Below are 13,045 nucleotides of genomic sequence, written 5' to 3' on the forward strand. Positions count from 1 at the left end.
CCTGCAAAGGGGAAACCTGAAACAGCACAGAAATGCCCTGAATGACGCAGTGACCCCTGCCCAGCCACAGTGGCACGGCATCTCAGAGGCACAGGCCTAAACAGCTTTGAAAGCAATCAGTATGCTTTTCCAAATCAAATCCCATTCCCTTCCTCCTCTCCTTCCCCTTCGCTTCCTCTGCTCTGTTCTCCCTTCCTCAGGACACGCTGGGCACACAGGCAAGTCTGCTGTGCCTCAGTTTCCCCTTGCTCTCCCTGCAAAATAGATTAATGTTATCTCACGTGTCCTTTGCAAACTGATATCTTTGAGATGTAAGAAAACATAGCTCTCAACAGAGTGAAAGTTGTGTTCTTTTCTCTTACTTTTCCCTAAAAATTGTCTTAGCTTCAGCACGAGACAGAGGTCTGAGCCGACTCCAGGCCACATACCTGATCCACTCATTTTTAAGTGGCAGAGAAAGCAAGTGACCCTGGTAGCAGCAGCCTCAGCAGTGGGGTATGGCAGTTTAGCTGCTGGCCTACATCTAATGTTTCTGACTAAGGGATAAATTCCCCCATTATAGGCTTGATTTGTTGAGACAGGATGGAAATGAAGTAATCCTGTCTTAATTTCTTTCTGCTACCTGATCTGGAGAGAGACAACTGGGACCAATCTCTTTACCACAGCACAGTGAAACTGTGAGAAAACATTTGTCTCCCCATTTTTGGCTTCCGCCTGCTGACAAACATTGCCAACAGGAACTTGTTGCGATTAATAAAGGCACATGCATTAACTATGTTCAGGCGGAACCAAACACTGCACTACTACTAATAATCTGGTACAGCTTTCTCACATCTCCGTGGGTGCACATGCCCATTACCAGGAATATGCTTCCCTCTGCTGTCAGCAGCTGGAATCTTGTGTTTATAGTTTTCAGATGTGCTCCATTCAAAATAAATACATTTTTAAAAATCTACCCATAATTTACAAGGCAAAGTTTTATTGGTCGTAGAGGATCAGCTTTCCACCAACCTGTGGTAGGCAAAAATCAGCCAACACATAAGCAAAATGGTAAGTTTTGTAATAAAATCATCTTGATATTGCCGTAACTTTATCATGACCACACAGATAACTTATACTTGCAGTCAGACTTGTTTTAAGAAAAAGTTTTAAAACAAGAAAAATTGTCATAAAGTTTTGGGCTACTCCTTCTGCTAACCAAGAAATCCACCACGTTTACAGGGGAGAAGTACAGGGCTGCCCCAGGGATGTAACAGTCACCATTTACTCAGGTCCTCAAGTCCACGTGGGAGCCTGCTGCTGCCCAGTGTTGGCAGAGTTAATACAGGTATTTATCTACTCATTTATCCACTTCCCATTTTGGGACAATACAGAGTTCACCCTTCTCAAACATCAGCTGGGAAAGCCATGTAATCAATGCCTTTATACACCATTTAATTCATCCACTACTTTGCAAGAAAGAGTTTAATTTAAAGGGTGGTTGGAGGGAGGGGGCAGCAGCAGTACCCAGCATCCTTAGGGATCCTTTGGAGTAAAAGGCTGAATACAGAACGGCACCATTTGGTGTGATCCTATAACGCAGTGAGGTCACTGTAATGCAAAACTTTCTTGTTATAAGGCTCGTGAACGCAGCAGCTCAATCTACATTTTGTGGAAATCTTAGTATTGAAGCACAATTAATTTCATCCTGCCCATATGATCTAAGTAACTGAATATGAAATTGAGCTGTTAAAATTCTTCCCAAATTAAAAATACATCTGCTCACTTTCAGGAAAAGGAGTCTGAAGAGCGGAGTGGGTGGAAGGGAAAGGAGAGCTCTAGAAAACTGTCAGACACAGGGAGACTTCCTAATCCTTGGCTGTAACTAATAAAACTGAGCTTTGAAGCTGGACGTGAGCAGAAGAGCTGGGGAAGAGGCACAGCTGGAGACGGGAGACCCAACAGAGCCAGGGCTCCAGGAGTGCACAAGCCAAGTGGAGATACAGCTGAGCTCTGCTTTGTCATTATTAGATGCCAGCTACACAAGGCTGGACTGGAAGAATCAAGCCCAAATATGAGAGCACTCAGATAAAAGTGCATGATGTGCCATTCCTAGAAGGCCTTTTCTTGCCATGCACAGCACAAACCAAATATATATAATTTTAAATCACCATAGGCTCAAAGAAACCCTGACCCTCCAGTTACAGGGAAGGGATAAATCATAGTCTTGGTCTGGGCTTTCGAGTCCGTAATTCTGTGTTTTGCGTGGACGTGGGATAATGTTGATGCACCAGAAACGCAGGTGGAAGATGCACCTGCGGGGGCAGGAAAAGAGACGCATTTAACAGATGTCCTTGTTATGTTATATAATTTCAGAGTTGCAAACCTTTGGTACTTACTCATTTCTGAGCAACCCTGAGCACTTTAACACCGCAACAGCGGCACCAAGAGGTCTCTCAACAGCGTGGTTTCATTGCACCAGCACCTAATCACACAGACTGCTTTATTTCTCTACCCACTTGTCTCTCCTGTGATGCCACCTGAGCTCTATCGTTTTACTAGAGACCCTCTTCACAGCAGCTACTCATGAAGGAAGCTTAAAGGACACCAAGTTGCCTCCTCAAAGCTATGATGAACCCAGAAAACCAGGCACAGGGAACAACCATAAATCCCTGAAACCCTGTTCTCACTGATGGTTTTAGAAGAGCAGTGACTTAGTTCCTCATTTTGGAGAGATGAGCCTCTCTAGCTTCTAAGTCTTACATGTTTCATCTTGAACAGGAACTTCCAAGAGACCCACACAATGGAGGCAGATTGTCTAGCTGCTCCCAGGGAAGGCATGGCCCTGGCAGAGCCCAGCAGGGAGGTGGGAGGAAGAGCTGAGCTGCTTTGTGCCTGCCCACTCTGCTGATGTACCAAAAAAAAATGGGAACAGAGGAGGAAACTTACTTTCTTTTTCAGCTGTGGGCTGGAGTGAGTAGAGAACCCCTTGTTGGAAGGTAAGAGGGAGGCTTGGAGTGGCTGGTGGCCCTGGAGGACCCGGGGGACCTGGGATCCCAGTTTCTCCTGGAAGTCCTCTCGGTCCTTGAGGTCCCAACAGCCCTGTGCAGAGGCAGGAGAGGACATGTTAGTGCATTTGAAGATGTGCTAATGATGCTACCATGTAAAAAGGCAGTAAGAAGACAAAGGGTTTCTGTCCTGAACTGCAATTATGGGAATTGGAGGAGGGCAATAGGAACAGCTTCCCAATCTTCCATTATTCGCCTTTAGCATCTTCCTCTGCAAAGCAGACAGCCTGACTTGGCTCAAAGGTGCTGCGAAGCTTAATTCCTGAAAGAGTAAAATCTCCCCCCTCCTTGAGGCTGAGCAAGAAACTAAAGGCAGCAAGGCATGAAATCAAGCGCCGCTCCTTCTCTTCCCCTCCATGTACACCTGTCTGTCACCTCACTGCCAGGAAAGCACAGAAAGAACAAGGGAAACCCAGGCGGTCCAGCTGCAGACCGATTCCGCTTCCCACGGGGCTGGAAGGCTCTCGCTGCTAACTGAGAAACCAAAAGGCAGACACATCCTTGGCCAGACTTTAGCCATTGACAGGTTGCCAGAAAACGCCAAAAAGCGTTCAGGGCCACTCTCACATTTAAGGCATGCTCCAAGTTTCAAATCTTTCCTGAGCTCAGATTTACAAGGCACAGCCTTTTAGATGCATCCAAAGCACAGAGCCTGAGGTCTGGCACCTATTGTGTACTATCGCCTTCATCAAAAGATTCAGGAACTTTTTGGGGATGAAGAAAGTTTCCCAGCTCAGGAATGGAGAGTACTCTGAAAGAATGGCCTCATAACCTTTTCCCTGAACATACAAAAGCACCATGAGTTTGACATCCTGCCACCTGACAGCTTGACACAAATGGTGGAGAAAAAAGGGAGTTAAAACAGGCCCACAGCAAGAGGGTTAAACAGGGAACGCTCTTCTCCAAAGGCTGACAGATCAGAGACTTTTTTACAGCTCCTGAGCAGGATGAGGAAACATGATCCTGCTGTGCAGCTTTCTGGGCAAGCTCTCTCCAGCTCCACGGGAAATCCCAGGGACTGTCATTGCTCGTGCGGGCGGCTGCCCTCTCTGAGAGCTGCTGGCTGATTTCAGTGCCCAGGGGACTCACTGGAATAGATTCAAAACCAACTGAAGATGCTCAACATCTTGTGTGTCCAGGGCTTTTATGCTGTTGTCACAGATAATTTGCACAATGTGAAAATATCTCCTATCGTGGTAGCACTGCCCTGCTCCAGGACTTACCTGGTGGCCCTGCCGGGCCCCTCTCACCAGGTTGTCCCTTCTCTCCTTTTGGCCCTGGTGGTCCTGGAAGACCAGTTGGTCCAACCGGGCCTGGAGGACCAACCTGTCCTGGCAGCCCTGAAAACATTCAGAAAGGAAATTAGTTGGAGGTTAGGACGCTGCTGAGGTCAGAGGGTCTTTAGCAACCTAGAAACCAGGGGAGGGGACTCAAAGATGCAAAGGGGAGAAACGCAGCTTTGCACAGCCAGGGCGGTACTGCTAGCAAGAGCTGACCAGTGTATAGGGCAGAAGAGACAACCTGGACCTTGCTTCTCCTCTTCTTCCTCCCATCTTTAAAGAAACAAGCATGTCCCCACGCAGACTGAAGAAATTATATTTTTCAAAGGCTTTATATGGGAGTGTGTGCCTGTACTTTTGTTTTATTCAGTCATCAATAAAGATCTGATTTGAGTATTGAACAAGGAATTAAGGTAAGGTTTTTAATTTGGATCAATTTGCTTACCCACAGGACACAAACTGCAGACTTTTCTGTGAATAGAGGGGCTCCTTTAATGGACCTCACCTGCCAGCGGGTGCTGTACTTGGCAAGCTCAGACAGCTGATCAGGAGCCCGTTTAAGAGAGCAAGAGCATTCGTTCACAGCATTGCGAACAGCTTCTCTCCCCTACCAAAAACCCCCAACACCCCCAAAACTTTATTGCAGCAAATTCTTTCCAGCACAGAGGGAAGAACAGCAGAAACATTGTTTTACAAGCACAACACACTGTGCTGCTGAGTGTGGGTCAAAATATTTCCTCGCTTGTATAAATCAGCCTCAATCCTTCAGTTCAACCTTTATAACTCAGTCCTGGGAACTTCTGCAGACCAAGAGCATCCTCAATGACGCTGCGGCAGTGGAGCTTTACAGAAACTGGCACTTACTTCCCTCAAGGTGGAAAGTGCTGAAGGAAAGATGAGGATAAGCAGCACCGAGTAATGTGTCAGGCAAGTGCTCATACTGGTGACAAATGGTGTTACCAGCACAAAAGAGACAAGTGCAAAAGGGAGAAGAAAGAGGGAAGGATTCAGGGGAAAAGGGGGAGGGAAATGAATAGGCCAAATCTTCAGCTGGCATAAATCAGCTCTGCTGCAGTGGCATTGCTTTCAGAGAGCTGAAGCCCATTGCGAGTATTTATCCTCCAAAAATATGAAAGAAAAAGCCATGGGGAAAAAAAAAAAAGGCAGAGGGTGCATATCCTGCTGCTGCTGGAGACCAAATCAGGCGTGCAGAGACCTGGATTTTCTGCCTGGCCCTGTCAGTAACCTGCAGCACACCATCTCTCCCCTTTCCTTCCCCAAGGTTTTCTCTGTACAGGAGCAGGGTATTCTCTGTTTGCACGGAGCTTAGCAAAACGATGCCCTGACTATCACCAGCAGCTCTCGGTGCCCCTGGCAGGCAATACCAGTAAGATAATAACAGTGTTTTCTCCCATCTCTCAGCACATGCCCTGCTTGCTCCAGCCACGTGTCCTCCAGTGAACTGCCTCTCCCTCAGGCAGCCCTTTCCATCCCTTGTGTGCTGGGGGAACTGAATGTCTCAAAGATGATAACGCTGGCATTTCGCCTCGCTAACCAGAGCTGCCCATGATCAGATAAAACCCACAGAAGAAACCCAGCCTCTCTGTATCTGTGAGGCCCCGAATCACTGAGGACTCCTGGCCACAGGACCCTTCTGCTTTTTGGGACACATCACATACAGGACCGGGCACAGCAACATTTTGTGCTTTGAAAGAGGAAATAGCAGAAACCATTGACTTACCTTGTGGTATTAGCTGCTCCTCTGCACCTCTGTGTCCTTTAGGCTCTAATTAGGAGGGTCAGGGTAAAATATAAATAAATAAATAAAAATATATGAAAAACTGTGTCTCTGGCTGCCAACTGGCTCAGACAGAGTATATATATTTTCTTAATACTCAGTAAAATGTATCCTGTTGATTAACAAGCTGATCAGAAAGGCCAGTGGTGCAGCTGTCTCAACAGCTCTAATTACTTTTAAATGATTGTCTATTCTCAGCCCTGTCACTCACAGAAGAAATAACCACTCCAATAAACGGTAGCAAGTTTTCATGGACCTCAGCCTGGAGAGGCTTCAGCCAACCCAGAGCTAAAAGGTCATCCAGAATCACTCCCACCACTCAAAACGTCTAGTCTGTATCATCCATCTTGGTGTGAGGCACCAACATCCTGTCCTTAGTCCATTCGGCTGAGAAACTCTGTGGCACACAAGCTAGCATTTGGATTTGCTTTGGCTGAAAGATTAGCAGCAGGGCAAAGTAGGCAGCGCTTCACAAAAAACTCTGAGGGAGGGGATGGGAGGGACAGAGACTTAGCTTCCCACAACCCCAAATCACACAGGACACTCAGATTTGATTTTCATCTACTCTAATATCACATTTGTTGAAAGATCTCCTGAGGTCTGCAAGCTCTGTAAGGGAACCTGGGGCCAGCTTTGAGCAGCAAGTCACAGTACAGTGCTGAAAACACACAAAATGGGCAGTCCTCCATCATTTTAAACCAACTGTGTGAAATTCCCTACATTTCACCAAAATCCACAGTGGGTTTTTTTGGCTGGCTTTGAATTGTAGATACAAACTGGTGTGGGGAGGGGAGGAAGCCAAATGTGGACCCAGATCCATGAAACGTTCCCACAGCTCCTTAGCAAAGCGAGCATTTGAAGCCCACAGAGCTCGAGTACGGGCTTCAGCAGGCAATGACACGTCAACAAGCAACTTCACTGATTACTTCTGAATGCTGAAAGACACTGTCCTGACCTGAAACGGTCCAGTGCATTCCTGATGCCCGGTTATTACGCTAGAGCTGTTATTCCACATGAGGTTAAATAAATCAAGGCTAGAAAAATAAAGGCTAACAGTGAGCAAGGACTACACGTGGTAGCACGCACGCAGCCAGCTGTGCGTACAGCCTGGAAGTCTGGTTGATGAGAGAGACTTGCAGCTCAGCCAACATCACCTGTTTTTTGGAGGTGATCACTAGCTACCTCCTGGATTTACTGCAGGGATGGAGGGTCCTGATACTGGACCATGGAGTCAGCCTGATGTAAGTGCTACAGGAGATCTGTTCTGCTTTGCAGCACAGCCAAAGGCCTGGGAGAGTGGCACTCACTGCTCCTTGCTGAGTGAGAGGAGATTATCATGTGTATGGAGCCTCTGAGAGGAGAGGACTTTGAGCGGAAGGGACAGAGCTGTCGCTGCTTTTGCTGGATTGACCTTAGTACAATGAAGTGCAGGTGCAGAGATACTGCAACAGCAAAAATAAATGACATGGAGACGGCAAAATGAGTATATAATGGACACTGGGGGAAACTGCTTTAATTCAGCTCCTGGCAGCCATCACTGTGGTTCTGAAAATACTTTGCAGAGCATATTGTTAGTGAACCTCCCTCCATGTTGTGGCATCCTGTCAAATTATAAACATGGACGACATCTGGTCTATGTTGGTTGCTCCAAGTCTGCTGCAGTCATGAAGGGCTGCCATAATAAACTGCTCAGACCAAAAAAAAAAAAAAAAGAAGGTAAGAAAAAAGCAAAAAAACCCAAAGTAGGCCCTATAGAGGATAAAGAACTAAAGAACTGCTCTGGGAGCAAGCAAAGCAACTGACAAACTGGGCTTTGGAAGCAGAGAGTGGGGATCTTGAAATGAGAATGCCAAGGTCAAGGAAATTCAATGCGTGGGGATCTGTCTAGCCAAGTGGGCTCAGAGGGAGATTTTCTTATAAGTGTATTTTTTTTTGATACCACAAGAGGGATCATAAAACAGCCCATTGTGTTTATGGTAAATTTAAAAAATATAATGCAGACTGCAACTGATGTTGCTATTCATGGGAAAGTTTTTCCTCCTAATAAAACCAAGAATTACCCCTACACCCCAGTCCTCTACCTCCCCGCACCGCTCCCGGACGGGGAAACACTGCATTCGGCGCTCAGTAGGTGAGGATGAATTGTGCCCCTGTGATCCTGATGGCTCTCTGGAGTTTTCTCAGGAATGTTTCAATCTATCCAGGCCTCAAAATCCGCTGTCTTTGGACTGAAAACATATACACTGAAACACACAGGCAGGCACAGTGGCCCTACTGAGGTTAACAGAAATCTAACTTTCCCAAGATCGGAATTCAGCTCTCAGTAGACGCTTGTGCCAACAGAAATCAAGGCTAGTAATGGGCCATTAAGGCTGGCAAAACAGAGCTTAATATGTTAGTTTCTGAGCTTAGCTGCTTTATTCCAGGAACAGGCCTGCTCTGCACTGGCTTAACTCAAGGAGGGGCAGAGACATGGAGAGAAAAGCCCAAAATCCCTCTCTTTGTGAAGGGGTGACCCTCGGCCCTGCACGGGCAGTGGGAAGGGGCCCTGAGGAAATCATGCCCAGCTAAAAGGATGGTTTGAGGTGGGATCAGAGAAGACTGAATTCCTTCCTTATGCATGAGTCCTCATGTGTGTTGGTGTGTGACCACCTCTGTCTTCACAGCTCGGCCGAGAGGAATGGACAAGAGACAACACTAAACCTTTAGACTGTACAGCCCCTGGTTTGGAGGAGTCCTGTCTCTAGGGCTAAATAATGCCAATTCTGACCCTAAAGAGAGGCCAAAAGCTCTCAAAATGCCTCTCCGCAGGGTGGTTTCCTGCTGAGCGCAACCCCATCTTGCAGCGAGCGTTTGCAAAAACCAAAGCTATGGTGTCCCTCTGAGGGTGCAAAGCGAAGCGCAGACATGGAGCCACTCATGCCAGCCAGGCTGCCTGCCCCGCGCTCACCACGCTGCACCGTGCGGCCACTCCCATCGATGGCTCTCTGCTCGATCACACACGGCAGCAAACATGCCCACAAAAAAAAGAGAGGAATTGCCCAACTGAAAATCTTAACCCTTTTCTCCTTTACAGAGCAGAGGGGAGGAGCTGCCAGTGTTTCCCCTCCAACTCCTCTCCCCTGCAGCTTCCAATACTACAGCAGACTGACAGGGCCTCCTTTATAGTTACCCTACAGGAACTGTGTACATGGGGCGGGCGATTTGGTGAAGAGCAGGTTGGGCTTACCAACAGATCCTACTGTTTTTCTCAGGACAGTCCCAGGATTCAGCAGGGGAAAGGCATCTGGTAGCAAATCGTCGTACCACGTGGCCGTCGTCCCGGCGATTGGCAGGTTGTTTTCCAACGGTGGGCTTCGCTCCGCAGCCTCGAGCAGAAGGATCTAGACAGGGGACACAGGGAAGGCAAACAAGGTCAGCGGGATGGTTTCATACATGGTCTCAATCCTGAGAGGTCTTGAAACCCCTCTCCTTGCCAGCAGGAGCTGTGGATAACTCTGCATGACAGACTGGAGGGTTTTGGTGTTAAAGCTCTATTGGTTTTCTGGAAAGTGGCAATAATTAGCATAGGAAGTTGCTGCGTTAAGTTGCAAGAGGGTCCCGCATGTGGCCTCCTTGGAGAGGGCTTCACTGCTCACAGAGAGACTCAGCCTCATGTGGGACTGTCTCCCTGGTGAGAAACACAAGACCAGGGACCAGAGGTTAGGGGACACAGCATTTCACTGCTGGGTTACGTGTTCAAATCCCAAGTCGTAAGGTCAGAAATTACCGAGAGCTGGTACAAAGTGAAGGGCTGTAGGATGCCCAGGGCAGCAAACCGAGGTGCCTCACGATAAGAGCTGCTTGTAAGTCAAAGCATAAATGCTGACCAAATTAAAGATGATGGAGAATACGAAGCTTTTAAAGAACTGAGGTGCTTTAATTTTGGAGCGAGTAAAAAAAGGTAGGCAATTTCCTCTTAGAGCTCTACTTAGAAGCAATAGGATATTATTAAAACTCACAACTGTTTCTATACCTTGTAAACACACTACCTTCAAATAAATCCACATCCCAATGTGCGTCCCTGAGCTATTTGGGCCATTTACAACCTAAGCTCCTTGGCAAAGCGGCCCCGTTGTCCCTGGATGATTCAGACTGCTGCTGATCAGGCTGCGCTCCCCCGGCCACGGGTGGCCCGTGTGAAACTGGACGTTAATCTTTAACACATCCGCAAAAAAACTAAATGCCCACAAAAAGTAGAGGGATGGAGGACCCAGGTGGACTTCGCTCACTCACAAACTCCATTAAAGTAAAGCCCAGGGGAACTTTCATTGCACTTTATAATCAACATTTTTAATTAAACTTTTCACAAAATTAGGATTTTTTTAAAAATTTCTATTGTAATCGATATGCTTATCCTGCTGTCCTCCCAGCCACTAAGCAAGGGTGGCATAACGAAGGGTGGCATAACGAAGTGGTCTACAGATTTCTTTTGAAAAAGCCTAAGCCGTCGGGAGCACTGACCTGGAGGGCCAAGCCCACGGGCTCCGCTGCAAATAGGTTTTACCCCAATTGCCAGACAAGGGCAGCACCCACGTTCCCAGTGGGGCAGCCAAGGGGTCGGCAGCCCCCGCATTAGCCACGCCTGGGACACAGCAGCAACCCTGCCCCTCACCTGGCAGCTGGATCGATCCCTGCAAAGCTGCGTGCCCAGGCTGGATGGAGGATGCCCATCAGGCAGGAGCAGTGCTGAGGTTTCCAGAACAAGGGTTTTGATCCAAGCATCCATCATCTCCAGCCAAGTCTGCTTTCTAAGCACAAAGCTACACAGGAAAATTGTTTGAGGAGTGCAACACCGGTTTATTGCAGCACTGTCTCTTCCTGTTTGGAAACCATCTAAGCAAATACTGATTTAGGGATAAGGGAAATAAAAGTTAATATGGCTCAAATGTTCCACTAAATCCCTAGAAGTTTCAGCTTTTACATGCTGTGTTGTCTTTATATAATGAAGTCACAGTGCAATTATAAATGAGAGTGACTTGGCTCCGCTTGTTTGTTTTTAACTTGCAATTATTACAAGGTTTATCACTTATTTATTACAAGGCATGGTGAGAGCCAGTATTGCAGCAGCGCCAGAAATGATGAACTTCCTGCAGAATGCACTGGCCTGACAGGGGTGAATCAGAAACTAATTAAACTGGGAGCTAGGTTAAGTGCAGGGGAACTGAACCTCAGCCGTTGCAAACAAGGAAAATTCTTCCTTTATTGCAAGGAACTTTACTCATGGATCCAGTCTTTTGCTTTCTGAGTAAGAAGAAAGTAAAAGGAATCAGGTCACAATGCTTTTATTCAACAGGCTTCTCTGATGCCAGGCAAAGAAGGAATCGGTTCAGTCTGTCTCACGCCCTTCTGTGCTTTTACCCAATGATTTGTCAGACTCAAGACAATACGCTGTCAGTTCGGCAAACGCTGAAGCATGTGCCTTACCCTAGCCCTACTTAACTCCCATTGACGTGGCACTCATGTGTGCATTGAAGACCTTTTATGAATCACTTTATACTATTACATTATCCTCTCCCTTCCCCAGCGAAACACCTGGATGTTGCCAAGGTGTGCTCTGCGACAGAGGCAAAACTAATCCTGGAGGTGGCAAATTAGAGGGGCTACAGCCCAGGCAGGGTTAGGATGCTCCTGCTGTGAGGAAGGGACCGACAAGGGCTGTCTTGGACAGTATTTTGCCGCAGCCCAGCAGTGCTGGGGGAAGAGGTGATACTAAATCAATAGCAGCAATGGTCAGAGACCAGCAAACCGCAGGGAGCCGGGGCCCTCCTCGGCGGTGTAAGCAGCACTAGCACAGCTCTGCCGAAGGTTGCATCTGGAGTGGAATGGCTCCAAATCATTTTTATGGGTGATAATAAAAACGTGTTACCACATAATCAACACAAAACAGTGGCAATGGTATCCCTTTTCATTAAAACAACATGTTTTAAATGAGCGCTCTGCTGATAAACGCTGTAAAAGATTTAAAGGCATGCACAGAATAATCCAGTATGTGCTTTTATAAATTGACTATATATATTTAGCAGTCATTAAGGCTCGAACCATAGCAACAAGTTTATTTTCCCTGGGCACAAAATGATAGAGGTCAGGAAGTCTCCAGACTTGAAATTGCTGAGAAATTCTAGTTTTTATGATTAGGCCTGAAGAAGTGCCCAAAAGAAATAAAGTAGAAAGAAGAGAGCTCTCACATCCGTGAGATCCACAGAGCCAAACTAAAGAAGGAAAAGCACAAGGGATTTAGTCACATTCAAAATCTCAAAGTACACACACTTTCAACAAGGAGCGTCCTCTCCCAAGCTAGCACAGCACATAGCACAAGCAGGGTCCTTACGCATTACTGCAATAGCACTGGAGCCATTCATCTATTTTCTGTCACGTTCTGTTTTTCTTAAGGCTGCCATTGCCGTAGTCAAGGGACTCAAGGAGAATTCCCACTTTCATTAAACAAAAAAAGAAAGTTTCTAGCCCTCTGAGTAAACTGCTGGAAAATAATACCACAGAGGCTCACGGCCAGAACGCAAATTAGCAAAACGTGCAATGTATTAAAGTCTCAGTATTAAAGTCTTGGTATTTTCTAGTCAATAAGGTTGAGGTAGAGAGGAGGATAACACCAACTGAAGAAGAACATGTGGCTTTGATTGGAAATCCTCATGGCAAGCAGTGCCCACTTCTGTTACTCTTACCACTTCCAATGCAAAAAGTTCTTAGGAAAAAAAATGGAGACTAGAAGCAGAAAACATCCTAATGCCACCATATAAATGAAATACGTCTCGATGCCATGGGTAATGTTAGTCACCCAACCAACCAGAGCAGGTACAGAGAACTAGCTGAAGGGCAGCGCTTCTGGCTGCTGTCTGTGGTGTCAGGAGGACAGACCCCTG

General features: G+C 46.9%; 1 protein-coding gene across 1 annotated transcript in view; it reads right to left on the minus strand.

Moving 5' to 3' along the window:
• Nucleotides 1–13,045, minus strand: part of COL26A1 (collagen type XXVI alpha 1 chain) — a 168,989-nt gene that overhangs the window by 16,204 nt on the left and 139,740 nt on the right. Inside the window, exons 6-9 of the mRNA XM_068415860.1 lie at nucleotides 9,355–9,508; nucleotides 6,069–6,113; nucleotides 4,271–4,387; nucleotides 2,929–3,081 (exon numbers count right to left, since the gene is read on the minus strand). Of these exons, the coding sequence (XP_068271961.1) occupies nucleotides 2,929–3,081; nucleotides 4,271–4,387; nucleotides 6,069–6,113; nucleotides 9,355–9,508 (469 nt within the window). The remainder of the gene's footprint in view (nucleotides 1–2,928; nucleotides 3,082–4,270; nucleotides 4,388–6,068; nucleotides 6,114–9,354; nucleotides 9,509–13,045) is intronic.

The sequence above is a fragment of the Nyctibius grandis genome, chromosome 18 (genome assembly GCF_013368605.1).
Source record: "Nyctibius grandis isolate bNycGra1 chromosome 18, bNycGra1.pri, whole genome shotgun sequence".
Lineage (NCBI taxonomy): Eukaryota > Metazoa > Chordata > Aves > Nyctibiiformes > Nyctibiidae > Nyctibius > Nyctibius grandis.